The sequence below is a fragment of the Triticum urartu genome, chromosome 1, assembly GCF_003073215.2.
Source record: "Triticum urartu cultivar G1812 chromosome 1, Tu2.1, whole genome shotgun sequence".
Classification (NCBI taxonomy): Eukaryota; Viridiplantae; Streptophyta; class Magnoliopsida; order Poales; family Poaceae; genus Triticum; species Triticum urartu.
The window spans coordinates 28,402,418-28,430,251 of record NC_053022.1 but is presented as its reverse complement, the minus strand read 5'-3'; the positions used below and the strand labels follow the sequence as shown (position 1 = coordinate 28,430,251).

Here is a 27,834-nt window from a genome sequence, read left to right as displayed (position 1 = left end):
CGACGAGGACTCTCAGCGTTATTATGTTTCCTTTCCCGATGATCAGTAGTGGTGCCTAGTTGGGGTTCGATTCAGGGCCTTGTCGCATGTTGGGTTTTCTTCTATTTTGGCGCCGTAGTCGGGCCATGAGTGTTTGTATGATGGATGTTATTTATGTACTCTGATGTGACGTGGCGAGTGTAAGCCAACTATGTATCTCCCCCTTTTATCATATATTACATGGGATGTTGTGATGATTGCCTAACTTGCGACATTGCTTTCAATGCGATTATGTCTCTAAGTCGTGCCTCGACACGTGGGAGCTATAGCCGCATCGAGGGCGTTACACAAACAAACAGTGGATCTGGAATTCCAGACCAGTTCGGCAGCAATGGATAAAACACACAAGGAGGAGGCAGTGAAAACCACATGTCATGAAGATACTACCAGTACTGATGGATCAAGCATGGATGAATACGATCCATGGAATCCTCCGTATCCTCCTCCATGCCCTCCTGCTGTTGAATATAGCTTAAGTGACTCTATCCGTTTAGTAGCTAAGGTGCAATAATTAACCAACTTTCTTTTTTAACTTTATGGCATTTCTATCTTATCATGTTTGCTTTCCCTAGTATAGCTCTTGACGCCCTCTCCCTCTCTTTGCAGTGGTCACGTGAGAAAGAAGCTGCACTTGGTGCCCTCAGAGCATCCAGTATAATCTTCCCAGAACGCATCCCTAAGGTTCTCTGCATTTGAAAAAAAAAATCATTTGGTTATTTACTTTTTCCCCTGCAGTATTTTTTGTGTGCGCTACTTATGCAACATTTTTGTTTTGTTGTCCTATAGTGCACTGCTTATTTCATTTTGCTTTGCTAATCGGATAACTGATTTCCTTTCACCTCTTTTGATCCTGATTAGGAGGTGAATCATCTCTTCCATGATAAAGTGCACCATTTGGCACCCATCCTGGATAAGGATAGCGTCCGGCGCTTTCTCAGCTATATGGAGAGGAATGGGCAAGGCATGCGATGGGGTTCGATCATCACCCCAGAGGCTTTGAACCATATGATTTCACAAAATGCGGTGAAATGTGTCAAAATTGTCTTGGAGGGCCAGGCACCTGAGCTTGATGGGTGCCGAGCCGGTCCCAACTGCATGAACCAGTATGGGTACTATCCCCTCCCCCGAGCTGCTGAATTTTTTTCGGTTGACATGATTCAGTTGCTCGTCCGCCACAGCGCGTCCGCCAATCTACGCACAGCCGGTGCTGAGGTCATCGAGGGCCTTCTCCCACTCCATGTTGCAGTCGAGAACACGTGTATGCATAAGTATCTGGAAGACAGTCTGTTTCCTAACCACGAGCATCGGGATTACAGTGAGGCAGATGCCAACTTTATCTTCAAGCTCATCCATCTTCTGTGCCTACCTGAAATGGTTTGTCTCACATCCACCCCTTAACAATTTACTACTCCAGCATAGCAAAGTCACATACTTATAAGTAACTGACGTAGCAATAATACTAAAGGAACCTTAAATCCCTAAATCTCCATTTTTCATAGTCGGAATTGTTTTCTGTGCTGTAGTGACATTTTTTAGCCTTTGACTCTTTGTTGAGAGAAAACAAACTCTATTTTGTTCTTAACGAAGAAAATAAGGTTGTGGTTTTATTAAGATTGTTGTTGAGAACATAGTTTTAAGTTAATCAGCACTACAGTCTTACCTATAAATAAATTCTAAAAGACTCAGTTTTTGGTCTGTGCTGGTGATTTTTGCAGAAGATCTTCTTGGATACGACTCGGCTGATTGCAAAATACACAGATAATCTATTGGATGAGCTGTGGAATTACATAAAAGAGGGAAAGCTTGCCGAGACAGCCGTTTTGCTCATGGCAGCTCAAGAGCAGATACGCATGGGAACTTCTCGCAAGAGAAATGGAGATAGTAAGCCAGATGGGCTTGCTATTATCTGTGACCGTATTTGGAACAACAATATTGCTTTGCAGTCTGAGAAGGGTCAGCAAGTGGAGGCAAGGATAAAGCTTAATAATATGGCATTGATGCTCGTTCATGTAATTTCCAAAGCTGGTGAAGGTCTTGATTCATACATTCAGAAGCATCTAGAGGTATCATTCTGTTGGTGCTTGCAGTTATAATTCCTCGATTTTCTCTGTTTTACAAAAAATTGTATATGTTGGTGATGTATAAGCATTGGCTCTTTGGTAATTCCTGCATTATCTGATCAATATTATTTTTCTAGAAACACTGAACAAAATTTGTAATGTATCTACTTATTATAGGCTCAGTCAAGAATGTAAGATTTGTTTGGGGTCATTGGCAGTAAATACAGTTTGTAAAATGACTTTGAAAATATGAAGTTCATTTTGAGTCCCTCCACGAAAACTTCTCGTTTTGAGAATCGTGGTCCAAATTAGCGTTAAGTGTGGTTGATGCAGCTGGTGTTCGCCTAGCGCTGCATAGGCGCTTCCTCTTACAGTTTTGTTTATCGGTGTATTTGGGGTGCCTAGGCAGTTGTGCAGCTTTGGCTGTCAGGGGTGTATTTGGTTTGTTATATGTTTTTTAGGAACACAGTACAGACGCAGACACACACTCACTCCTATGAATGCATGCATGCACACCCTACCCTTTTGAGTACATCCGAGACACTGAGGTGGCAGATTTTGAGATTGATGGAAGTCTCCATGGGTGCCTTGTAGTTGACATGCACGCTATACCAGTGAAAGAGTATTCCACTACCTTCTGTTAATATGCTAGTAATACATTGAAACCTACTGTTAGCATCGCACTGAAGTTACGAAAATCAGCGTCACGTTTTCCATAGGAGCTAATTGTTACTCCCTCTATCCAGAAATACTTGTCATTAAAAAATAGACAAAAAGGGATGTATCTAGACGTATTTTAGTTCTAGTTTTCTAGATAAATCTCTTTTTATCCATTTTGATGACAAGTATTTTCGAACGGAGGGAGTATCTTGCATTGTGCTAAATGTTATTGTTCATGGTGCATGAGTAGAGAACATCTGCTAGTGTCATTGCTCCTGATATACTACCTCCGTCCTGGTTTATTAGTCCCCTTCGTATTGTGTGCCAACTGCCAGAGTTTGACCTTAAATTTTACTAACAAAATGTTAATGCATGTCATAAAAAATAGTTAAATCTCTTGTTAAAATTTGGCACAAAATACAAAGGGGACTTATAAACCAGGACGGAGGTAGTAATTTGTAGATGCTTGGCACATATAGTGATCAAATAAATAATTGTATGCTCACCTTGCTATTTCATAGGCTTTTGTTCAATTTCTGTTGGAATAAGAACAACAGGGGAGGAGTGAACTCAATATATACTAAAAATTGAAACAAATAGGAGTAGGAGATTTGTTACAAAAATAAAGTTGCCAAGGACAGACAACAGCTTACAAAGCTCATTGTCCAAAAAAAGACAACAACAACAACAACAAAGCCTTTAGTCCCAAACAAGTTGGGGTAGGCTAGAGGTGAAACCCATAAGATCTCGCAACCAACTCATGGCTCTGGCACATGGATAGCAAGCTTCCACGCACCCCTGTCCATAGCTAGCTCTTTGGTGATACTCCAATCCTTCAGGTCTCTCTTAACGGACTCCTCCCATGTCAAATTCGGTCTACCCCGCCCTCTCTTGACATTCTCCGCACGCTTTAGCCGTCCACTATGCACCGGAGCTTCTGGAGGCCTACGCTGAATATGCCCAAACCATCTCAGACGATGTTGGACAAGCTTCTCTTCAATTGGTGCTACCCCAACTCTATCTCGTATATCATCATTCCGGACTCGATCCTTCCTCGTGTGGCCACACATCCATCTCAACATACGCATCTCCGCCACACCTAACTGTTGAATATGTCGCCTTTTAGTCGGCCAACACTCAGCGCCATACAACATTGCGGGTCGAACCGCCGTCCTGTAGAACTTGCCTTTTAACTTTTGTGGCACTCTCTTGTCACAGAGAATGCCAAAAGCTTGGCGCCACTTTATCCATCTGGCTTAGATTCGATGGTTCACATCTTCATCAATACCCCCATCCTCCTGCAGCATTGACCCAAATACCGAAAGGTGTCCTTCTGAGGTACCACCTGGCCATCAAGGCTAACCTCCTCCTCACACCTAGTAGTACTGAAACCGCACATCATGTACTCGGTTTTAGTTCTACTAAGCCTAAACCCTTTCGATTCCAAGGTTTGTCTCCATAACTCTAACTTTCTATTTACCCCCGTCTGACTATCGTCAACTAGCACCACATCATCCGCAAAGAGCATACACCATGGGATATCTCCTTGTATATCCCTTGTGACCTCATCCATCACCAATGCAAAAAGATAAGGGCTCAAAGCTGACCCATGATGCAGTCCTATCTTAATCGGGAAGTCATCAGTGTCGACATCACTTGTTCGAACACTTGTCACAACATTATCGTACATGTCCTTGATGAGGGTAATGTACTTTGCTGGGACTTTGTGTTTCTCCAAGGCCCACCACATGACATTCCGCGGTATCTTATCATAGGCCTTCTCCAAGTCAATGAACACCATATGCAAGTCCTTCTTTTGCTCCCTATATCGCTCCATAAGTTGTCGTACCAAGAAAATGGCTTCCATGGTCGACCTCCCAGGCATGAAACCAAACTGATTTTTGGTCACGCTTGTCATTCTTCTTAAGCGGTGCTCAATGACTCCCCCATAGTTTTATTGTATGGCTCATCAGCTTAATTCCACGGTAATTAGTACAACTTTGAACATCCCCCTTATTCTTGAAGATTGGTACTAATATACTCCGTCTCCATTCTTCTGGCATCTTGTTTGCCCGAAAAATGAGGTTGAAAAGCTTGGTTAGCAATACTATCGCTATGTCCCCGAGACCTTTCCACACCTCAATGGGGATACAATCAGGGCCCATCGCCTTGCCTCCTTTCATCCTTTTTAAAGCCTCCTTGACCTCAGACTCCTGGATTCGCCGCACAAAACGCATGCTGGTCTCATCAAAGGAGTCGTCCAGTTCAATGGTAGAACTCTCATTCTCCCCATTGAACAGCTTGTCGAAGTACTCCCGCCATCTATGCTTAATCTCCTTGCCCTTCACCAAGAGTTGGCCTGCTCCGTCCTTGATGCATTTGACTTGGCCAATATCCATCGTCTTCCTTTCTCGGATCTTGGCCATCTTATAGATGTCCCTTTCACCTTCCTTCGTGCCTAACCGTTGGTAGAGGTCCTCATATGCCCGACCCCTTGCTTCACCAACAGCTCGCTTTGCGGCCTTCTTCTCCATCTTGTACTTCTCTATGTTGTCTGCACTCCTATCCAGGTATAGGCGTTTGAAGCAATCTTTCTTCTCTTTAATCGCCTTCTGGACATCATCATTCCACCACCAGGTATCCTTATCTTCGCTTCTCCTTCCCCTGGACACTCCAAGCTCCTCCGAGGCCACCTTACGAATGCAAGTCGCCATCTTCGTCCACACATTGTTCGCATCTCCTCCTTCCTCCCAAGGGCCCTCCTTAATGACCCTCTCCTTGAACGCTAGAGCTACCTCCCCCTTGAGCTTCCACCACTTCGTTCTAGCGACTTTGGCACGCTTATCCCGCTGGACACGAATCCGAAAGCGGAAGTCAGCAACCACCAGCTTATGCTGGGGTACAACACTCTCTCCAGGTATCACCTTACAGTCTAGGCACGCACGCCTATCTTCTCTTCTCGAGAGGATGAAATCAATCTGGCTAGAGTGTTGGCCACTACTAAAAGTCACCAGATGTGATTCTCTCTTTCTAAAGAGGGTGCTAGCTACAATCATGTTGTAGGCTAGAGCAAAGCTTAAGACATCTTCTCCTTCTTGATTCCTGATGCCATAGCCAAAGCCCCCGTGCGCCCCTTCAAAACCTGTGTTAGATGTACCCACGTGGCCATTGAGGTCTCCTCCTATGAAGAGCTTCTCACCAATCGGTACACTCCTAACCATGTCTTCCAGGCCTTCCCAGAACTCCCTCTTGGTGTTCTCATTGTGGCCTACTTGCGGGGCATACGCGCTGATAACATTGAGAACCAAGTCCTCAACTACCAGCTTGACCAGGATAATCCGGTCCCCACGTCTCTTGATGTCTACCACTCCATACTTGAGGCTCTTGTTGATCAAGATGCCTACGCCATTTCTGTTTGCAACCGTCCCTGTGTACCATAGCTTGAAGCCGGTATCCTCCACCTCCTTCGCCTTCTGTCCTCTCCATTTGATTTCTTGGACGCAAAGGATATCAACACCTCTCCTCACCGCTGCATCAACTAGCTCCCGAAGCTTCCCTGTCAGAGACCCTACGTTCCAGCTACCTAAGCGAATCCTCCTAGGCTCGGCTAGCTTCCTTACCCTTCGCACTCGTCGAGTCAAATGCGAAGACCCTTGCCCATTTTCCACTACATCCGGGCGTCGATGTAGCGCGCCACTAAGGATGCGACGACCCGATCCTCGCTCACTTGCCACCGTATCCGGATCAAGATACAGCGCGCCACCTTGGGGGTGACGGCCCGGCCCTTGCCCATTTTCCACCATACCCGGGTTCCGATGTAGCGCGTCGCTGAGAGGGTTACGCCCCAACGAAAATCTTTCGGGTTTCATCTCCATAAGAGTGGCTGAGTTTTTACGTTGGCTCGCCAAGCCTATCACAACCCTTCTCCTTTACCCGGGCTTGGGACCGGCTATGTTGAGAGAACATAGGCGGCCCCTTCCTTTTTGGAGTAGTCTGCAAGCCATCTAAGTGCAGGTGTGTATAGCAACTTCCTTTTGTAATGAAGAGGCAGAGCGCCTGCTGGTTTCTTCGGAAAAAGAAGTCTTGTCTAGTTTACACAAACTCTGGGCAATCAGTGATTCACAGCTTCACATGTGATGAAACCTGTCTAGGCTGTTACTTTCAGTTAGATGGCGTGGACAATATGAACACACCACTCTTTTAAAAGCCAAAACTAAACAATTGGGGCAAATTTGGGAAACTAAACAAAATAATGCCGTATATCTAATTAACCCAAATAACTAAGACAAAACATGTGTTCTGTACATGTATTGATGTCATAAAAAATACATCCATTCTACAATGTTATTAGCGTTCTTAAGTTTTTCTGTGGCCTTTCCACTTGTATTATATTAATATACTGTTACCACTGCAAACAATTCTTTCTGTCGTATCTCAGTCGTCATGATTCATGGTGCTCATGACATATATCTCATAAGTTAAAATGGTCGTGCAGGTGCCGTATTTCATGCAGGTGCCCCATTTGGAGGTCATTGAACGTGTCTCGTCGATTCTCAAGGATAATGGTTTTTGTCCTACTAGTGAATGGACAGAAATTGGAAACCTGTACGTTTTGGTCAAGGACTATGTTTTGTATACATAGTTACATACACAACTGATATGATCTTTATTTAATTATTTCTTCCACTTGTTCTTGAAGCTGCCCCTATGAGGATGTGTTGTCCAGTGAGGATGTACCTAACAAATCTGGTACGTATCTGTGTGTATTGATTGAAGCATTTCTTTTAAGCTGTGAGGGGAAAAAATAACCCTAAATATTTTTTGTTGGATATGATACGATGAAAATCAGGGGAAAGTGACACAAACAGGGAAGCTCTAGAAATGGATTATCTACAGACAGTAGTGAATAAGGTAAATATACGAAAACATCATCTCCGAAGATTTATTTGTTTGATTTTGATGACTACATAGAATTTGGATTATTCAAGCTGAATTATCTGACACTGAAGAGCTATCCAATCTGTGATAAAATTCTGTCTTAATGCTTCTCTCTCTCATGCTAAAATACGATTGGATTGGTGACACAACGCAGCCAATCCTAGAATGTAGATGTACTAGCAAATCTCATGCAGCATAGTCATTCAGAAGCTTAACGTGTTAGTTAAAGATGCTTTGTGGTTTGTTGTACCTTTAGTCAATAAAATCTCACTCATTAAACTAAATTATGTGTAGGTTTAGTGACATTACATTCTCCATAATCACATTATGTAATATTCCAAGGCAGTGCTGCCGGCAGGTTTCACTGTTTGATGTTTTGAGGTTTCTAACATTCAGATGTTGTTTTGATGTTCGAGCCAGGCCACAAGAAAGAGAAAACCAAGACGATGGGAGCTCAAACTCGCCAGGAGAAGCTTCTTCCCATGGTGGAGATCAGTGTTATCTGCCCGGTCTAAAGTCAAGATCATCATCCCCCACAAATGGGCACGTCCTTCTGAATGCTTGGATCTCGAGATGGCTTGGAAGAAACCTACTCAAGGCTTGGATGGTGAGACAGCTTCGAAGAAGGAAACCGTCGAGGATGGGTCTGCTGCTGCAGGTCACGGCGTGATGGGCCGATTTCCCATGGTGGTATATAGTAGCAAGCCCGGTGAGCTGTTTACTACAATACCGCTCGCTGATATACCCAAATACATGAAGCAACAACAGAGAAGGCAATCCAGAAGGCTGTTTAGTACAGCGGTTAATTATCAGCCCAGGATGGTGATTGGTACAGGAGTGAATCCTCAACCCGGAAGAAGGCTGTTTGGTACAGCGGCATTGATGCTGCTCAAAGTGTTGAAGAAGGCATGAGGAGTAGTATAGAAAGGTAAGGCCACCTTGAATGCTGGTTTTCTTGTTCAAATTTGTGAGCATGCATGGTCTCGAGCTAGGGAACGTACATATATATGGTCATCTGATGCACCTTAGGTCTGAACAAATCGAAGCATCTGCAGATTAGCCCCCGGTTATATATGCGCCAGTCAGTCATCTTATGGTCGTGTTTTTTGTTTGCGCATGCAGGTCGCGGCGGTGATGGTTGGGTCATCATCTTCCTGCCATCAAGTTATCTATCATATCGTCCTGTGCATGCTTTTGTCTCAAGGTCGGATGATTGTTTTGCGCATGACGTAACCTTGTTCAGAGTCATGATGAAGTACTGATGTCCTAAATTAAAATGTGCCATGCCTGGCAGACCCACGCTAGCTAGTGCAAGGCACCTACCTAAGTACTCCCTCCGTAAACAAATATAAGAGCGTTTAGATAACTACTTTAGTGATGTAAACACTCTTACATTTCTTTACAGAGGGAATACTATGTAACAAAGACTTGTGTGCTTGTACTGTTTGTAATGCTGCTGCGGAGTACATCCCGTGTTTGCTAATTCTTGAATTCCTCCAGTCTTGAATTCCTGTGTTCGCCGCTAGGAGAAAGGAACTTTCTTTCTTGTAAGATTTCTTTCTTGGAAGAGGAGAAAGAAAGGCGCCGCTAGGAGCGCTTCTTCCGCCGACGACCTTGGTTTATGCCAAAATAGCTTAGCGGCCAGTGCTACCCTAACCTTGGTGTCAGGCCTGAAGACAGCTACTGTCGCTCGTCGCGAGCCGTCAATTTCTCGCCTATATAACAGTCGGAGCTGGATATGACGAGTTCTGTGAATCATTTGCCTCTGGGCTGGGCTAAAACTCTATACAATATCTATATAGGACCGAGGCGATTCGCCATAGCCAAACACTAAATTCCCCTTTCATGTTTCTGAATTGCTAGTAGGTCCTGACAAATTGGTATTAGATGCCAGCGATTCTCGGCGGAGGCGTATGAGGGTGACAGAAATTTCCCCATAGATTGGTGATGCCCACCCTTTTCCCACCCTTCTTCGTTTTCGGCGGTGCTGTTATACGGCAGCGGGGTTGAGGCGGTGTGGAGGCGCATGTGGCAGTGAGAATTAGGGCACAAATCGGTAGAGCAGGGGCGGTTGATCGATACTCTGTTCGATCGGTAAAATTCCGCGTCCGAGCGCTGATCCGTGTGCTTTTGGAGGCGTGGATCGTGGCGGCGGCTGGATCTGAGGTGAGGGAAAGGTTGCTGGTGTTCCAGGGTAAAATTCCTCGCCCTTACCTGAGATCAAGGAGATGGGTCGCGCGAAGACGATCGATGAGGCGGATCTTCAAGAAGTTCTCTCTCTGCGAGATGACTTTGGTGTTCTTTAGAAGGACAGTTCTATGATGCGATTGGAAGTATCCAAGTTGCAAGAAGACGTTCGGTCCATCAGTTCCAAACAAGGTGAGATCTCTCTCCAAGTTGGGGGAATTGAGAAGGCAGTACTGGATTTGGGCAAACAACTCTCTACTATAAGTACAGTTCTGAAATCAATTGCTTAGCCAAATGCCCAGGCACCATCGGGCCCAGATCAGCCTAGTACTAGTCATGTGGTACATTCTCCCACTCTGCAACAGGAACAAATCCCAGATCAGCAGGCCAGAAACGATGCTCTCAGGAAACAGTTGGAACTAGAAAGGGAGAAAACTCGACAAGCAGAAGAATTACATCTGCAAAATTTACCCCCCATCAGAGTTCAACGACCTCCTATTCCTCCTGGGTATGATAATCAGCAAAGAGCTGATAATCTTAGTGTTGTGGGTACTCCTGTAACTGCAAGGGAGGCAGGTCACGCCCCTGTTTTCAACAAGTTTTACCAGCCAAACAAGGACAGGCAACTATGGCAAGGATATTTCAAGACTTATGAACAAGACATGCAGGCCCAGTTCATGAAATCACTGACTAAAGGACCAAAGATGGACTTCCCTAGGTTTCTAGGAGGGGAGCTCCTACTCCGCGCCTTCAGCGCCAACTAACCAACTGGCGCTCGCAGCAGCGCCTTGCTAGGCCGGCCCACGAATGTGTAACGCCAGTGGACAAAAAATCCTAAAATAGGTTGCAGCACCAGAATTCGAACTCACGCCTTTGCTTTCTACACCCGCTTGGCTAACCAGTAAAAATTACCTAGCACTTGTGGCCGGTACTGCCTCGACAGTATTTAAGGACAGAGCTGCGTGGTTCCAAAAAATGAAAGTTCACATATTAATAAAAAGTTTGCGAATTTTTTCAAAATAGAAAAGGCTCACGTATTAAAAAAATCACAAATAATGAAAATTGTTCACGAAATTTAAAAAAGATCACTAATTTAAGAAAAATTCGTGAGTTTGAAAAAAGTTCACAGATTTGAAAAAGTTCACGTGAAACAAAAAGAGTTCAAGAAAATTGAATAAAGTTCACTGATTTGAGAAAAAACTTCATGAATTTAAAAACAATTTCATCAATATTTTTAAAAAGTTCATCACATTGAAAGAAAGTTCATCATTTTTAAAAAAAGTTCATCGAATTTGAAAAAAAGTTCATCAAATTTGGAAAATTTCATCGAATTTCGAAAAAAGTTCATCCAATTTAAAAGAAGTTCATCGAATTTGAAAATAAGTTCATTGATTCTGAAAATAAGTTCATTGATTCTGAAAAAAGTTCATCGAATTTATAAAAAACCGCGCACTAAAGAAAACAAAGAAAGATGAGAAAAAAAGGAAAAAGAATAAAAAAACTGAACTGTAGAACAAAGTAAAAAAAGAGAAAAACAAGCTAATTGTTCAGTCACGGGCGCGTGCCTAAATGGGACGCGTGTTCGAATCCCCGTCGACGCACACATTTTGCGTTTAAAGAAAATAGGAAAAAAAAGCAACGGAATGGGTCGGCCTAATAAGAAACGCCTGCAGGTGCTCGTTGGTGAACCGGTGCGTAAGCGCCAAATAGGATATGCCTTCAAGGAGAGGATCCAGTAGGATGGATTAGGCAGTGTAACAAGTATTTTCAAATGTCTGCAGCACCAGAGGCTGATGTTTGGTTGAGGAGATTAGGTTTGCTCAAGATACAATTAACTTGGAAACAGTTTTGTGCTGAGCTCATCAAAAGATTCTCAGAGCAAGGGTCTTATGATTTAACTGAAAAATTCAATTCAGTTAAACAGTTAAATACTTCTGTGTCTGAATACACAAAGCTCTTTGAATATCTGATGGCAGATGTGCATGAAGAAAATCTTGAGCTCAGTGAGTTGTGGTTTGTCAGATGTTATGTCAATGGGCTCAGAGAGGGCATCAAGTTTCAAATCAGGCCATTGAGACCTCAAACTCTGACAGATGCATACTGGTTGGCCAAAGACATTGAACCTTGCTATCCACCTATCACTTCTGTACCTAAAAAACAAGGTGTTCCTTATGCAAATTTCTATCAAAAATTTCCAGCTGGGAATTCAGTGAAACAATCTACATCTATACCATATACCACTGCACCACAACTACCAATCAGACATGCTGAAGTGAGTAATACCAATAATCCGAAAATTAGAAAAGTGGGAGAATGTTGGAGGTGTGAAGATAAATGGATGCATGGACACAAATGCAAGTTAGTTCCCGGTGTACATCTTATGCAACAGGAGAATGATGAGCATATACTTCAGGACAATGAGGAAACAAATCCACAACAAACTGAAGTTGTTGCAGAGGAAGAACATGCTACTCCCTCCTTCCATCTATATAGGGCCTAATTCATTTTTTAAGACCGCATTTGACTATTGACAAGATTAATAGTACATGACATGCACAATGTGAAAATTATATCATTGAAAGCTCCTTTCACACACGAATTCAACGGTGTGCTTTGTGTAAGTTGCATGTCATATATTATTGCTCTAATGTTTGGTCAAAGTTAGCCTCAAAAAACGCATTAGGCCCTATATAGATGGAAGGAGGGAGTATGTTTATTTCGGCATTTGCTATGGGCCAGCAGCTACCAGTGCCAGCACCTACTGTGGTTATACATATCAATGGAAAATGATCTATAACTTTACTAGATTATTGTAGTACTTCTTCATTTCTCAATCATGAATTTGCAATTAAATCTAATTGCCAATTAGTACCACTAATAGGGAAAACCCTAGTAGTAGTAGCACGGGTAACCACGCTACTAATAAGGCGCTACAGCTATTACTTAGCAGTAGCGTGTACGATGTGCGCTACTGCTAAGACTCATAGCCGCAATGTTTGTTCTATAACGCGCTGCTGCTAATCTAGTTAGTAGCAGCGTGTTTCCTGTCCATCGCTACTAGTATTATTTTTTCATTTTTTTATTTTCAGTATATTAATACGCCATTATATAAATTTTGGTATAATACCAATTATGAGGTTTATATCATTATGTCCATAACAGTGTGTCAAATAAATGTGGATTAGGTTCAAGTGGAGGCAATATGTGGTGCACGTCAAAAGTGTACTACTAATCCAAACTTGATCTAGTTTGGACTAGTAGTACTTTCGATGTGCACCACATGTTGCCTCCACTTGAATCTAATCCGCCAGCACAAGCTATGTAATCATCATCATAGTCATTACCACCAACAGTAGTTATTTAACCATCATAGTCATAGTGTAGCACATCATCATCTTCAAACTCATTCTAGCTAGCTAATCGCCATCAACACTAGCTGCGGTAGCTATCTAATCACCACCAACACTAGCTAATAATAATCATCATAGTCATTATCACCAACATTAGCTATGTAATCATCATAGTCATAGTGTAGCGCATCATCATCTTCAAACTCATTTCTATCTAGCTAATTAATCACTCATGCTGCTATCTCTAAGGTAAAATAACATAAAACATGTGTAGCACTCCTACTTCATCAAGTTGGAGCATGCAAATGAACCTGTCTCCTAATCATGGGCTGCGTTTCTGATTGCTGCCCCCTAGTACTTCTCTGCGATCGTTCACAATTTTGCTCCAGTCTTTCACTATTAAGCATTCCTCGTTATTAGAAATCTTGTATGCACTAAAGTGCATTGTAGGATATCTTGGCCGTAAGCTAACAATTCTCATGCGACCTTTAGTCTCCATCCAATGAGGCACAACATTCATCGGGAGTCCCTGTTGAAGAACATCGTATAGTAACATACTTAGCAATGAAACCTTCCGGACAAATATCTAAGGTGATAACCATATCAGGCTCAAATGCATAAGTCCTGCATAGTGCTTGCTAAGTTTTGCATCCAAAATAGGTTAAGGTGTCTGCGTTGTATAATTTTGCGTGGAAAATACAACCATGCTCGGTCTTCAAGTAAACTCTCTTTACCATCATAGTAGTTTTCATAGGACTGAAACCTATCTTATCCAAGACAAAAACTCTTGCATGGCAGGGGATACGCTAGTAGAATAGTAAAAAAATTAAATTATAAGTTGAAGCAAATGAAGCAGATGTCATGCTTAATTACGAAAAAATACTTGTCGTTGTGACTTACTGTATCCACTTCGAAGTTCTCATCCAGCTTGATGCTGAAGCGCCTATCACCATCTAGGAAGATTCTGTCGCACAGGCCGTGCTCGTCTTCGCAGTATTTGCAAATACCGAAAACCTTTTCGTCGTCAGTCATTTCCTATGTTCATAGTTGAAACATTAATTGAAAATTGATCGAAGACAACTACCAGGATACTCAACACACAAATCCGGGGCACTCGATATTTCCTACATATTCTGGCACAAGTAATGCAAAAATTTACGGAAAAATCCGGCATGACCTTTGCTAAAATAGGACATATCGAGCGCCTGAAATTTGCCGGAACAGAAATGAATCTACACTCCGGCAAAACATAGGCCACTCGGAGGTGTAACATGCAAACATGACCGGCCACTTGGGCAAGCACATATCCTATTTGAGCAACAAAAGATATACGTTTCAAAATATCTTATAGGACTCATATTGTCATGAGCATTCAATGAGCAAAATCAAATCATAAAATAAATAAGTATTCAAATTAGCATGCATTCAATAAGCAAAAGTAAATCATCTCTTGCGTCCGTACATCGTCGAATATTATCACTAATACATCCCGAATAGTATCATACATATAACATCACTAATACAACTAAAACCCTAGCGAACGACGGGTATCGGCGCGGGCGGTGGACATCCAAAGAGAAGGAACCATCGCAGGATCATGGCTCCAATGAGATCCCTGGAGAACATGCCAGGTATTGGAGAACCTGTGCTCCAGCGCAAACAAGTAGCGACGGACGTGCGCGTCCTCCTCGCTGACACGTGACGTACCACCTTCGCGGGGTCTTCAAGCCTCTCGACCGTCACTGGCCCACGCAACCGCCACCAAAGAAGGTTCGGGTCAACGACGGGCTGACTCCTTACCAAGCTGCGCCCCCGGTAGGTAGCGCCTCCCAGTACCAGCCCGGCGGAGCCCAGTCCCGGACATGGCCCATCTGGTCAAGCAGGCGTCCTCCGCCGAGTCGACGATGAGGATACGGGATAGGCATCGACGTCGATGCGGGAAAAATTGCTTTAACTAAAAAAATAACAACAAATGTGACATCTTCAACTAATTCTATTAATTCAACTAGTTCTTACTAAAAATAAACTTAATATAAATATAAATAAACTAGTACCTAATTAGTACCTAGTTCTTACTAACTAATTAGTACCTAGGAACTACTGCCCTAATTACCATCTAATTTGATGAACCTAGGGTGTGGAAAGTGGTAGCGGATATTCCAATTATCCAACTTAAAACTGAAATAAGTGGTCAAATTTTACTCGTTTTATGATTCATCTTAGAAATTTGATTCGTTTCCATCCTTACATGAACCCTAACTAATTTGAGCCGCATCCGCATCCGATAACATCCGCATCCGATTCGTTTCCACCCTTACATGAACCCTAACTAATTTGATGCAACTAAAATTTGAAGAACCCTAGGCAGAGGTAGGGGATAGGGAGGAGCAGGCGTGCTCACCTCGGGTGCCTGCGGCAAGGGAGGGGCAGGCGGCGTCGAGGTCGGGGTCAGGGCTCGGGCGCGCGGCGGAGGGCGGCGTCGAGGTCGGGATCGGGGGCGGCGTCCAGGGCAGCGTCGAATCCGGGGTCGGGGGCGGCGTCGAGGGTGTGCGGAGAGCGCGCGGCGGCTGACGAGCAACGGTGGCGGCGAGAGCGGAGGAGTTGGATTTGGGGGAAGTGGCCGTGGGGAAGGACGAACCCCGTGGTTAAGTCAGAAGTAGCAGTAGCGTGTTCCAGAAAGTGCGCTATTGCTAAGTTAGCTACAACGCGTTCTGCAATACGCGCTACTGCTACTCCTTTCTCTTTTTCCCCCTTTTTCATTTATTTTTCTTTTCATTTTATTCTTTTCCTTTCACCTTCTTCTATTTCTTTCATTTTCATTTATTTTTCTATTTGCTTTCCATTTAATTTTATATCCTTTAGTAGTAGCTCCTTTCAGCGTAAACGTGCTGCTACAAAGCAAGTAGCGGTAGCACGCTTCGATATAGATCACTACTACTATGTGTAGCCTATCGGCTAAGCCGTGGGAATTTTAGTAGTAGCGAGTTTAGAATCAGGTGCACTACTGCTAGAACTTTATCTGTAGCGCGGTTTGCACAAGCGCGCTACTGCTACTTAGCACCAGCGTGCTTTTTTGACCCGCGCTATTGCTAAAGTTCTGTGTATAAGGTTTTCCCTAGTAGTGTACCAGTGAAGCCTAGAGTTATTGCTGTTGCTTGAGGAGGTACATTTTTGTCCACTGCAGTAGTTCCTCAATGTGAGTTTCAGTTAGGGAAAATGAAATTATCTCACAACTTCAGAGTGTTATCTCTGTTGGGGAACGTTGCAGAAAACAAAAATTTTCCTACGGTTTCACCAAGATCCATCTATGAGTTCATCTAGCAACGAGTGATCGGATGCATCTACATACCTTTGTAGATCACGAGGGAAGCGTTCAATGAACGGGGTTGAGGTAGTCGTACACGACGTGATCCAAATCACCGGAGATCCTAGCGCCGAACGGACGGCACCTCCGTGTTCAACACACGTACGGTCAGCGTAACATCTCCTCCTTCTTGATACAACAAGGGGAGAGGAGAGGTTAAGGAAGATGGCTCCAGCAGCAGCACGACGGCGTGGTGGTGGTGGAGCTGCAGTACTCCAGCAGGGCTTCGCTAAGCTCGATGGAGGAGGAGGAGGTATTGGAGAGGGAGAGGGAGGCACCAAAGGCTTGGTTGAGAGGCCCTCCTTCCCCCACTATATATAGGGAGCCCAAGGGGGGGGCGCCGGCCCTAGGAGATCCAATCTCCTAGGGGGGCGGCGGCCAAGGGAGGATTCCCTCCCCCCCAAGGCACCTAGGGGGTGCCTTCCCCTTGTGGGACTCTTCCTTCTTGAAACCCTAGGCGCACGGGCCTCTTGGGGCTGGTGCCCTTGGCCCATGTAGGCCAAGGCGCACCCCTACAGCCCATGTGGCCCCCCGGGGCAGGTGGCCCCACCTGGTGGACCCCCGGGACCCTTCTGGTGGTACCGCTACAATACCGGTGACCCCGAAACTTGTCCCGATGGCCAAATAGCACTTCCTATATATAATTCTTTACCTCCGGACCATTCCGGAACTCCTCGTGACGTCCGGGATCTCATCCGGGACTCCGAACAACATCCAGGTTACTGCATATACATATCCCTACAACCCTAGCATCACCGAACCTTAAGTGTGTAGACCCTATGGGTTCGGGACACATATAGACATGACCGAGACGACTCTCCGGTCAATAACCAACTGCGGGATCTGGATACCCATGTTGGCTCCCACATGCTCCTCGATGATCTCATCGGATGAACCATGATGTCGAGGATTCAAGCAACCCTGTATACAATTCCCTTTGTCAATCGGTATGTTACTTGCCCGAGATTCGATCGTCGGTATCCCAATACCTCGTTCAATCTCGTTACCGGCAAGTCACTTTACTCGTACCGTAATGCATGATCCCGTGACCAGACACTTGGTCACTTTGAGCTCATTATGATGATGCATTACTGAGTGGGCCCAATGATACCTCTCCGTCATACGGAGTGACAAATCCCAGTCTTGATCCGTGTCAACCCAACAGACACTTTCGGAGATACCCGTAGTCTACCTTTATAGTCACCCAGTTACGTTGTGACGTTTGGTATACCCAAAGCACTCCTACGGTATCCGAGAGTTACACGATCTCATGGTCTAAGGAAAAGATACTTGACATTGGAAAAACTCTAGCAAACGAACTATACGATCTTTATGCTATGTTTAGGATTGGGTCTTGTCCATCACATCATTCTCCTAATGATGTGATCTCGTTACCAATGACATCCAATGTCCATAGTCAGGAAACCATGACTATCTGTCGATCAACGAGCTAGTCAACTAGAGGCTTACTAGGGACATGTTGGTGTCTGTTATTCACACGTGTATTACGATTTCCGGATAACACAATTATAGCATGAATAAAGACAATTATCATGAACAAGGAAATATAATAATAATGCTTTTATTATTGCCTCTAGGGCATATTTCCAACAGTCTCCCACTTGCACTAGAGTCAATAATCCAGTTACATTGTGATGAATCGAACACCCATGGAATTCTGGTGTTGATCATGTTTTGCCCTAGGGAGAGGTTTAGTCAACGGATCTGCTACATTCAGGTCCGTATGTACTTTACAAATCTCTATGTCTCCATCTTGAACATTTTCATGAATGGAGTTGAAGCGACGCTTGATGTGCCTTGTCTTCTTGTGAAACCTGGGCTCCTTGGCAAGTGCAATAGCTCCAGTGTTGTCACAAAAGAGTTTGATTGGCCCCGACGCATTGGGTATGACTCCTAGGTCGGTGATGAACTCCTTCACCCAAATTGCTTCATGTGCTGCCTCCGAGGCTGCCATGTACTCCGCTTCACATGTAGATCCCGCCACGACGCTTTGCTTGCAACTGCACCAGCTTACTGCCCCACCATTCAAAATATACACGTATCCGGTTTGTGACTTAGAGTCATCCAGATCTGTGTCGAAGCTAGCGTCGACGCAACCCTTTACGACGAGCTCTTCGTCACCTCCATAAACGAGAAACATTTCCTTAGTCCTTTTCAGGTACTTCAGGATATTCTTGACCGCTGTCCAGTGTTCCTTGCCGGGATTACTTTGGTACCTTCCTACCAAACTTACGGCAAGGTTTACATCAGGTCTGGTACACAGCATGGCATACATAATAGAACCTATGGCTGAGGCATAGGGGATGACACTCATCTCTTCTATATCTTCTACCGTGGTCAGACATTGAGCTGAGCTCAATTTCATACCTTGTAACACAGGCAAGAACCCCTTCTTAGATTGATCCATATTGAACTTCTTCAATATCTTATCAAGGTATGTGCTTTGTGAAAGACCTATGAGGCGTCTTGATCTATCTCTATAGATCTTGATGCCTAATATATAAGCAGCTTCACCAAGGTCCTTCATTGAAAAACTTTTATTCAAGTAGGCCTTAATGCTGTCCAAGAGTTCTATATCATTTCCCATCAAAAGTATGTCATCTACATATAATATGAGAAATGCTACAGAGCTCCCACTCACTTTCTTGTAAACGCAGACTTCTCCATAAGTCTGCGTAAACCCAAACGCTTTGATCATCTCATCAAAGCGAATGTTCCAACTCCGAGATGCTTGCACCAGCCCATAAATCGAGCGTTGGAGCTTGCACACCTTGTCAGCATTCTTAGGATCGACAAAACCTTCCGGCTGCATCATATACAATTCTTCCTTAAGGAAACCATTAAGTAATGCCGTTTTGACGTCCATTTGCCATATCTCATAATCATAGAATGCGGCAATTGCTAACATGATTCAGACGGACTTTAGCTTCGCTACCGGTGAGAAAGTCTCATCGTAGTCAACCCCTTGAACTTGTCGATAACCCTTAGCGACAAGCCGAGCTTTATAGATGGTCACATTACCATCCGCGTCTGTCTTCTTCTTAAAGATCCATTTATTTTCTATGGCTCGCCGATCATCGGGCAAGTAAGTCATAGTCCATACTTCGTTTTCATACATGGATCCTATCTCGGATTTCATGGCTTCTAGCCATTTGTCGGAATCCGGGCCTGCCATCGCTTCTTCATAGTTCGAAGGTTCACCGTTGTCTAACAACATGATTTCCAAGACAGGGTTGCCGTACCACTCTGGTGCGGAACGTGTCCTTGTGGACCTTCGAAGTTCAGTAGCAACTTGATCTGAAGTTTCATGATCATCATCATTAACTTCCTCTCCAGTCGGTGCAGGCACCTCAGGAACATTTTCTTGAGTTGCGCCATTTTCCGGTTCAAGAGGTAATACTTCATCAAGTTCTACTTTCCTCCCACTTACTTCTTTCGAGAGAAACTCCTTCTCTAGAAAGTATCCATTCTTGGCAACAAAGATCTTGCCTTCGGGTCTGAGGTAGAAGGTATACCCAACAGTTTCTTTAGGGTATCCTATGAAGACGCATTTTTCTGACTTGGGTTCGAGCTTTTCAGGTTGAAGTTTCTTGACATAAGCATCGCATCCCCAAACTTTTAGAAACGACATCTTAGGTTTCTTCCCAAACTATAATTCAAACGGTGTCGTCTCAACGGATTTCGACGGAGCCCTATTTAAAGTGAATGCGGCAGTCTCTAAAGCATAGCCGCAAAAAGATAGCGGTAAATCGGTAAGAGACATCATAGATCGCACCATATCTAATAGAGTGCGATTACGACGTTCGGACACACCATTACGCTGAGGTGTTCCAGGCGGCGTGAGTTGTGAAACTATTCCACATTTTCTTAAGTGTGTGCCAAATTCGTGACTCAAGTATTCTCCTCCACGATGTAATCGTAGGAACTTGATTTTCCTGTCACGTTGATTCTCAACCTCACTCTGAAATTCCTTGAACTTTTCAAAGGTTTCAGACTTGTGTTTCATTAAGTAGACATACCCATATCTACTCAAGTCATCAGTGAGAGTGAGAACATAACGATAGCCACCGCGAGCCTCAACGCTCATTGGACCGCACACATCAGTATGTATGATTTCCAATAAGTTGGTTGCTCACTCCATTGTTCCTGAGAACGGAGTCTTGGTCATTTTACCCATGAGGCATGGTTCGCACGTGTCAAATGATTCGTAATCAAGAGACTCTAAAAGTCCATCTGCATGGAGCTTCTTCATGCGTTTGACACCTATGTGACCAAGGCGGCAGTGCCACAAGTATGTGAGACTATCATTATCAACCTTACATCTTTTGGTATTCACACTATGAACATGTGTAGCATTACCCTCGAGATTCATTAAGAATAAACCATTCACCATCGGAGCATGACCATAAAACATATCTCTCATATAAATAGAACAACCATTATTCTCGGATTTAAATGAGTAGCCATCTCGAATTAAATGAGATCCCGATACAATGTTCATGCTCAAAGCTGGCACTAAATAACAATTATTGAGGTTTAAAACTAATCCTGTAGGTAAATGTAGAGGCAGCGTGCCGACGGCGATCACATCGACCTTGGAACCATTCCCGACGCGCATCGTCACCTCATCCTTCGCCAGTCTCCGCTTATTTCGTAGCTCCTGCTTTGAGTTACAAATGTGAGCAACTGCACCGGTATCAAATACCCAAGAGCTACTACGAGTTCTGGTAAGGTACACATCAATTACATGTATATCACATATACCTTTTGTTTTGCCGGCCTTCTTGTCCGCTAAGTATTTGGGGCAGTTCCGCTTCCAGTGACCACTTCCCTTGCAATAAAAGCACTCAGTCTTGGGCTTGGGTCCATTCTTTGGCTTCTTCCCGGCAGCTTGCTTACCGGGCGCGGCAACTCCCTTGCCGTCCTTCTTGAAGTTCTTTTTACCCTTGCCTTTCTTGAACTTAGTGGTTTTATTCACCATTAACACTTGATGTTCTTTCTTGACTTCTACCTCTGCTGATTTCAGCATTGCAAATACCTCAGGAATGGTCTTTTCCATCCCCTGCATATTGAAGTTCATCACAAAGCTCTTGTAGCTTGGTGGAAGCGACTGGAGGATTCTGTCAATGACCGCGTCATCCGGGAGATTAACTCCCAGCTGAGTCAAGCGGTTATGTAACCCAGACATTGTGAGTATGTGCTCACTGACAGAACTATTTTCCTCCATCTTACAGCTGAAGAACTTGTTGGAGACTTCATATCTCTCGATCCGGGCATGAGCTTGAAAAACCATTTTTAGCTCTTCGAACATCTCATATGCTCCATGTCTCTCAAAACGCTTTTGGAGCCCCGGCTCTAAGCTGTAAAGCATGCCGCACTGAACGAGGGAGTAGTCATCAGCATGTGTCTGCCAAGCGTTCATAACGTCTTGGTACTGTGGGACAGGCGGGTCACCTAGCGGTGCTTGTAGGACATAATCTTTCTTGGCAGCTATGAGGATGATCCTCAGGTTCCGGACCCAGTCCGTATAGTTGCTTCCATCGTCCTTCAGCTTGGTTTTCTCTAGGAACGCGTTGAAGTTGAGGACAACGTTGGTCATTTGATCTACAAGACATATTGTAAAGATTTTAGACTAAGTTCATGATAATTAAGTTCATCTAATCAAATTATTCAATGAACTCCCACTTAGATAGACATCCCTCTTCTAGTCATCTAAGTATAACATGATCCGAGTCAACTAGGCCGTGTCCGATCATCACGTGAGACGGACTAGTCAACGTCGGTGAACATCTTCATGTTGATCGTATCTTCTATACGACTCATGCTCGACCTTTCGGTCTTCTATGTTCCGAGGCCATGTCTGTACACATGCTAGGCTCGTCAAGTCAACCTAAGTGTTTGCATGTGTAAATCTGTCTTACACCCGTTGTATGTGAACGTTAGAATCTATCACACCCGATCATCACGTGGTGCTTCGAAACAACGAACTGTCGCAACGGTGCACAGTTAGGGGGAACACTTTCTTGAAATTATTATGAGGGATCATCTTATTTACTACCGTCGTTCTAAGCAAACAAGATGCAAAACATGATAAACATCACATGCAATCAAATAATATTAGTGACATGATATGGCCAATATCACATAGCTCCTTTGATCTCCATCTTGGGGCTCCATGATCATCTTGTCACCGGCATGACACCATGATCTCCATCATCATGATCTCCATCATCGTGTCTCCATGAAGTTGCTCGCCAACTATTACTTCTACTACTACGGCTAACGCGTTTAGCAATAAAGTAAAGTAATTTACATGGCGTTTCTCAATGACACGCAGGTCATACAAAAATAAAGACAACTCCTATGGCTCCTGCCGGTTGTCATACTCATCGACATGCAAGTCGTGATTCCTATTACAATAGCATGAACATCTCATACATCACATATATATCATTCATCATTCATCACAACTTTGGCCATATCATATCACAAAGCACTTGCTGCAAAAACAAGTTAGACGTCCTCTAATTGTTGTTGCAAGTTTTACGTGGCTGAAATAGGGTTCTAGCAAGAACATTTTCTTACCTACGTTAAAGCCACAACGTGATTTGTCAACTTCTATTTACCCTTCATAAGGACCCTTTCCATCGAATCCGCTCCAACTAAAGTGGAAGAGGCAGACACCCGCCAGCCACCTTATGCAACTTGTGCATGTTAGTCGGTGGAACCGGTCTCACGTAAGCGTACGTGTAAGGTTGGTCCGGGCCGCTTCATCCCACAATACCGTTGAAGCAAGATAAGACTAGTAGCGGCAAGAAAGTTGACAACATCTACTCCCACAACAAATTGTGTTCTACTCGCGCAAGAAGAACTACGCATAGACCTAGCTCATGATGCCACTGTTGGGAACGTTGCAGAAAACAAAAATTTTCCTACGGTTTAACCAAGATCCATCTATGAGTTCATCTAGTAACGAGCGATCGGATGCATCTACATACCTTTGTAGATCGCGAGGGGAAGCGTTCAAAGAACGGGGATGAGGTAGTCGTACACGACGTGATCCAAATCACCGGAGATCCTAGCGCCGAACGGACGGCACCTCCGTGTTCAACACATGTACGGTCAGCGTAATGTCTCCTCCTTCTTGATCCAGCAAGGGGAGAGGAGAGGTTGAGGAAGATGGCTCCAGCAGCAGCACGACGGCGTGGTGGTGGTGGAGCTGCAGTACTCCGGCAGGGCTTCGCTAAGCTCTATGGAGGAGGAGGAGGTATTGGAGAGGGAGAGGGAGGCACCAAAGGCTTGGTTGAGAGGCCCTCCTTCCCCCACTATATATAGGGAGCCCAAGGGGGGGGGCGCCGGCCCTAGGAGATCCAATCTCCTACAGGGGCGGCGGCCAAGGGAGGATTCCCTCCCCCCAAGGCACCTAGGGGGTGCCTTCCCCTTGTGGGACTCTTCCTTCTTGAAACCCTAGGCGCATGGGCCTCTTGGGGCTGGTGCCCTTGGCCCATGTAGGCCAAGGCGCACCCCCTACAGCCCATGTGGCCCCCCGGGGCAGGTGGCCCCACCCGGTGGACCCCCGGGACCCTTCCGGTGGTCCCGGTACAATACCGGTGACCCCGAAACTTGTCCCGATGGCCGAAATATCACTTCATATATATAATTCTTTACCTCCAGACCATTCTGGAACTCCTCGTGACGTCCGGGATCTCATCCGGGACTCCGAACAACATCCAGGTTACTGCATATACATATCCCTACAACCCTAGCATCACCGAACCTTAAGTGTGTAGACCCTACGGGTTCGGGAGACATGTAGACATGACCGAGATGACTCTCCGGTCAATAACCAACAGCGGGATCTGGATACCCATGTTGGCTCCCACATGCTCCTCGATGATCTCATCGGATGAACCACGATGTCGAGGATTCAAGCAACCCTGTATACAATTCCCTTTGTCAATCGGTATGTTACTTGCCCGAGATTCGATCGTCGGTATCCCAATACCTCGTTCAATCTCGTTACCGGCAAGTCACTTTACTCGTACCATAATGCATGATCCCGTGACCAGACACTTGGTCACTTTGAGCTCATTATGATGATGCATTACCGAGTGGGCCCAGTGATACCTCTCCGTCATACGGAGTGACAAATCCCAGTCTTGATCCGTGTCAACCCAACAGACACTTTCGGAGATACCCGTAGTCTACCTTTATAGTCACCCAGTTACGTTGTGACGTTTGGTATACCCAAAGCACTCCTACGGTATTCGGGAGTTACACGATCTCATGGTCTAAGGAAAAGATACTTGACATTGGAAAAACTCTAGCAAACGAACTATACAATCTTTATGCTATGTTTAGGATTGGGTCTTGTCCATCACATCATTCTCCTAATGATGTGATCTCGTTACCAATGACATCCAATGTCCATAGTCAGGAAACCATGACTATCTGTCGATCAACGAGCTAGTCAACTAGAGGCTTACTAGGGACATGTTGGTGTCTATTATTCACACATGTATTACGATTTCCGGATAACACAATTATAGCATGAATAAAGACAATTATCATGAACAAGGAAATATAATAATAATGCTTTTATTATTGCCTCTAGGGCATATTTCCAACAATCTCTACCCAGTCATGATGCTATACTGGGGTACGAATAGTTTATTGGTGTCAGTCCAATTGCTTTTGATATTCCAGCAAACAAATTCAGTTTTACTGTTCAAGGACAACAAACTGTAATAGCTTCTATGTTTATTAAATCTGAGAACATCATAGAAGTTCCATCAGAGAAAATGAACAAGCTATTATATAAAGGAGTGGAAGTGTTCTTGTTGCAAGTACATAAATCTTGATGGATGCACCAGAATATTCCAAAACACCTCCACAAGTACAAAAACTTTTATTGGAGTATGCAAATTTGTTTGAAGAACCAAATGCTCTTCCTCCTCATAGAGCATTGGATCACAAAATGACCTTAGTGGTTGGTGCAACTCCTCCTCGAGTGAGACCTTATAGAGTTCCCCAGCATCAGAAGCAAGAAATGGAAGACCAGATAAAGAAATTATTAGCTACTCACTTGATAAGACACATCCAAAGTCCTTATGTAGCCCCTGTGATATTGGTTAAAAAGAAAGATGGATCTATGAGGCTTTGCACCGATTTCAGAAAACTAAATTCCCTGACTATCAGAAATAATTTTCCTATTCCTGTCATAGAAGATTTTCTAGATGAATTGCATGGAGCAAAGTACTTCTCCAAACTAGATTTAAGAACAGGGTATCATCAAATAAGAACGAGTCCAGAAGATATACATAAAACTGCTTTCAGAACATATTTGGGGCATTTTGAATACCTGGTTATGCCATTTGGGTGATCCAATGCCCCTGACACATTCCAAGAGCTTATGAATACTATCTTTGGCCCTTATCTGAGATTTTTTTAGTATTCTTTGATGATATAATCATCTACAACAAGGATCTCAAGGAATATTTGGAACATATCAGAATAGTAATGGACACTTTGAGAGAACATTATCTGTTTGCCAAACTATCCAAATGTGTTTTTGCTATGAAACTTGTTGAATATTTGGGACATGTTATCTCTGCTGAAGGGGTGGCTACTGATCCCAAGAAAATTTCTGCAATTGCCAAATGGCTAACTCCTGATAATGTCACTAAACTCAGAAGTTTTTTAGGTTTGGCTTGTTATTATAGAAGATTTATCAAGGGATATGGTATGATAGACCATTGCATGATGTGTTGAAGAAAGGTCAGTTTTCTTGGCAACTAGAGCAGGATCAAGCCTTCAAATAATTACATCAAGCTTTGATATCTGCTCCAATATTAGCCCTACCAAAATTTTCTCAGCCGTTTGTGCTCGAAATTGATGCTTCTGGCAGGGTTATAGGAGTTGCCTAAATGCAACAAGGCAGACCTATTTCTTACTACAGCTCTGCTCTCTCTCCTAGAAATGCAGCCCTGTCTACATATGAGAAAGAGGCCCTGGCTATCCTAGAAGCTTTGAAGAGATGGAGACACTATATGTTGGGAAATGATCTGTCAATCAAGACTGATCAACAGTCCCTGAAGTTTATTACTGATCAAAAGATTACAGAGGGAGTGCAACATAAATTGATGATGAAATTACTGGAGTTTAATTTCACAATTCAATACAAAAAAGGAGTTCACAATAGAGTGCAACTGCTCTTTCAAGGGCCCTTCCTAGTTGTATGACATTATCTGTTGTGACTCCAAAGTGGCCAGAAGAATTGGTAGAAAGCTACCAAATAGACCCTAACAGTAAATTACTGTTGGAAAACTTACTGCTAGGAAATGGTGCTGCCAGCAGTGATTATACACTGCATGCTGGAATTATCAGATATAAGGGAAAGATATATGTAGGAAACCTGCCAAACCTCAGGAACAAGCTACTGATGGCACTACATAGTTCACCAGTGGGAGGATACTCTGGAAATAGGGCTACATATCACAGAGTTAAGAGCATTTTTTACCGGCCTGGCCTCAAATCGGCAATGATAACTTTTATTGCAGCTTGTCCTACTTGTCAAAAAGCTAAACATAAAAATTGTTTACAACCAGGACTGTTGGATCCAATGCCAGTGACTGATATGTCATGGCAACATATTTCCATGGATTTTGTGGAAGGTCTCCCAAATTCCAAAGGTGAAGATGTGATTATGGTGGTAGTCGACAAATTTATAGAATACTCCCATTTTATACCATTATCTCATCCATACACAATCCTTAGTGTAGCTCAAGCATTTGTGGACAATATCATTAAACTGCATGGGCCTCCTAAAATGACCATCTCAGATAGAGATAGGATATTTACTAGCAAGTTGTGGAAAGATATATTTGCTGCTCTGAAAGTAGAACTTAGATACATTACTGCTTATCATCCCCAGACTAATGGTCAGACTGAAAGGATCAATCAATGCCTTGAAACTTATCTAAGATGTATGACTACCGATGCTCCTACTAAGTGGTTATCATGCATGGCTGTCTTTGGCTGAATACTGGTGTAATCAAGGTTGTCAGAATCGTGATTTTGAATCGAATCGGAGCTCTGATGGCAGGATCGCAAATCATAGAATCTTCACTATCAGGATCGTAGAAACGTAGATTCCATGAACTAAAATCGTAGAATCAGAGCGGTAAGTTTGGATCGTAAAGTCGTAGAATCGTAT

At 43.9% G+C, this 27,834-nt stretch overlaps 1 protein-coding gene across 1 annotated transcript; it reads left to right on the top strand.

Moving 5' to 3' along the window:
* Positions 1-579: 579 nt before the first annotated feature.
* LOC125545608 lies at positions 580-8,925 on the top strand. The gene is made up of 7 exons (XM_048709649.1): positions 580-720; positions 898-1,413; positions 1,755-2,102; positions 7,255-7,364; positions 7,459-7,508; positions 7,609-7,670; positions 8,118-8,925. The coding sequence occupies exons 1-7, from the start codon at positions 595-597 to the stop codon at positions 8,607-8,609; spliced, it is 1,704 nt and encodes a 567-aa protein (XP_048565606.1). The 5' UTR covers positions 580-594; the 3' UTR covers positions 8,610-8,925.
* Positions 8,926-27,834: the final 18,909 nt, after the last annotated feature.

Bases quoted from the DNA above. Each gene is read 5' to 3' on its own strand.
- LOC125545608 (XM_048709649.1), top strand. From the start codon at position 595: ATGTTTGCTTTCCCTAGTATAGCTCTTGACGCCCTCTCCCTCTCTTTG. The intron at 721-897 runs GTTCTCTGCATT...GATCCTGATTAG, and splicing joins TCCCAGAACGCATCCCTAAG to GAGGTGAATCATCTCTTCCA. The intron at 7,509-7,608 runs GTACGTATCTGT...GATGAAAATCAG, and splicing joins GGATGTACCTAACAAATCTG to GGGAAAGTGACACAAACAGG.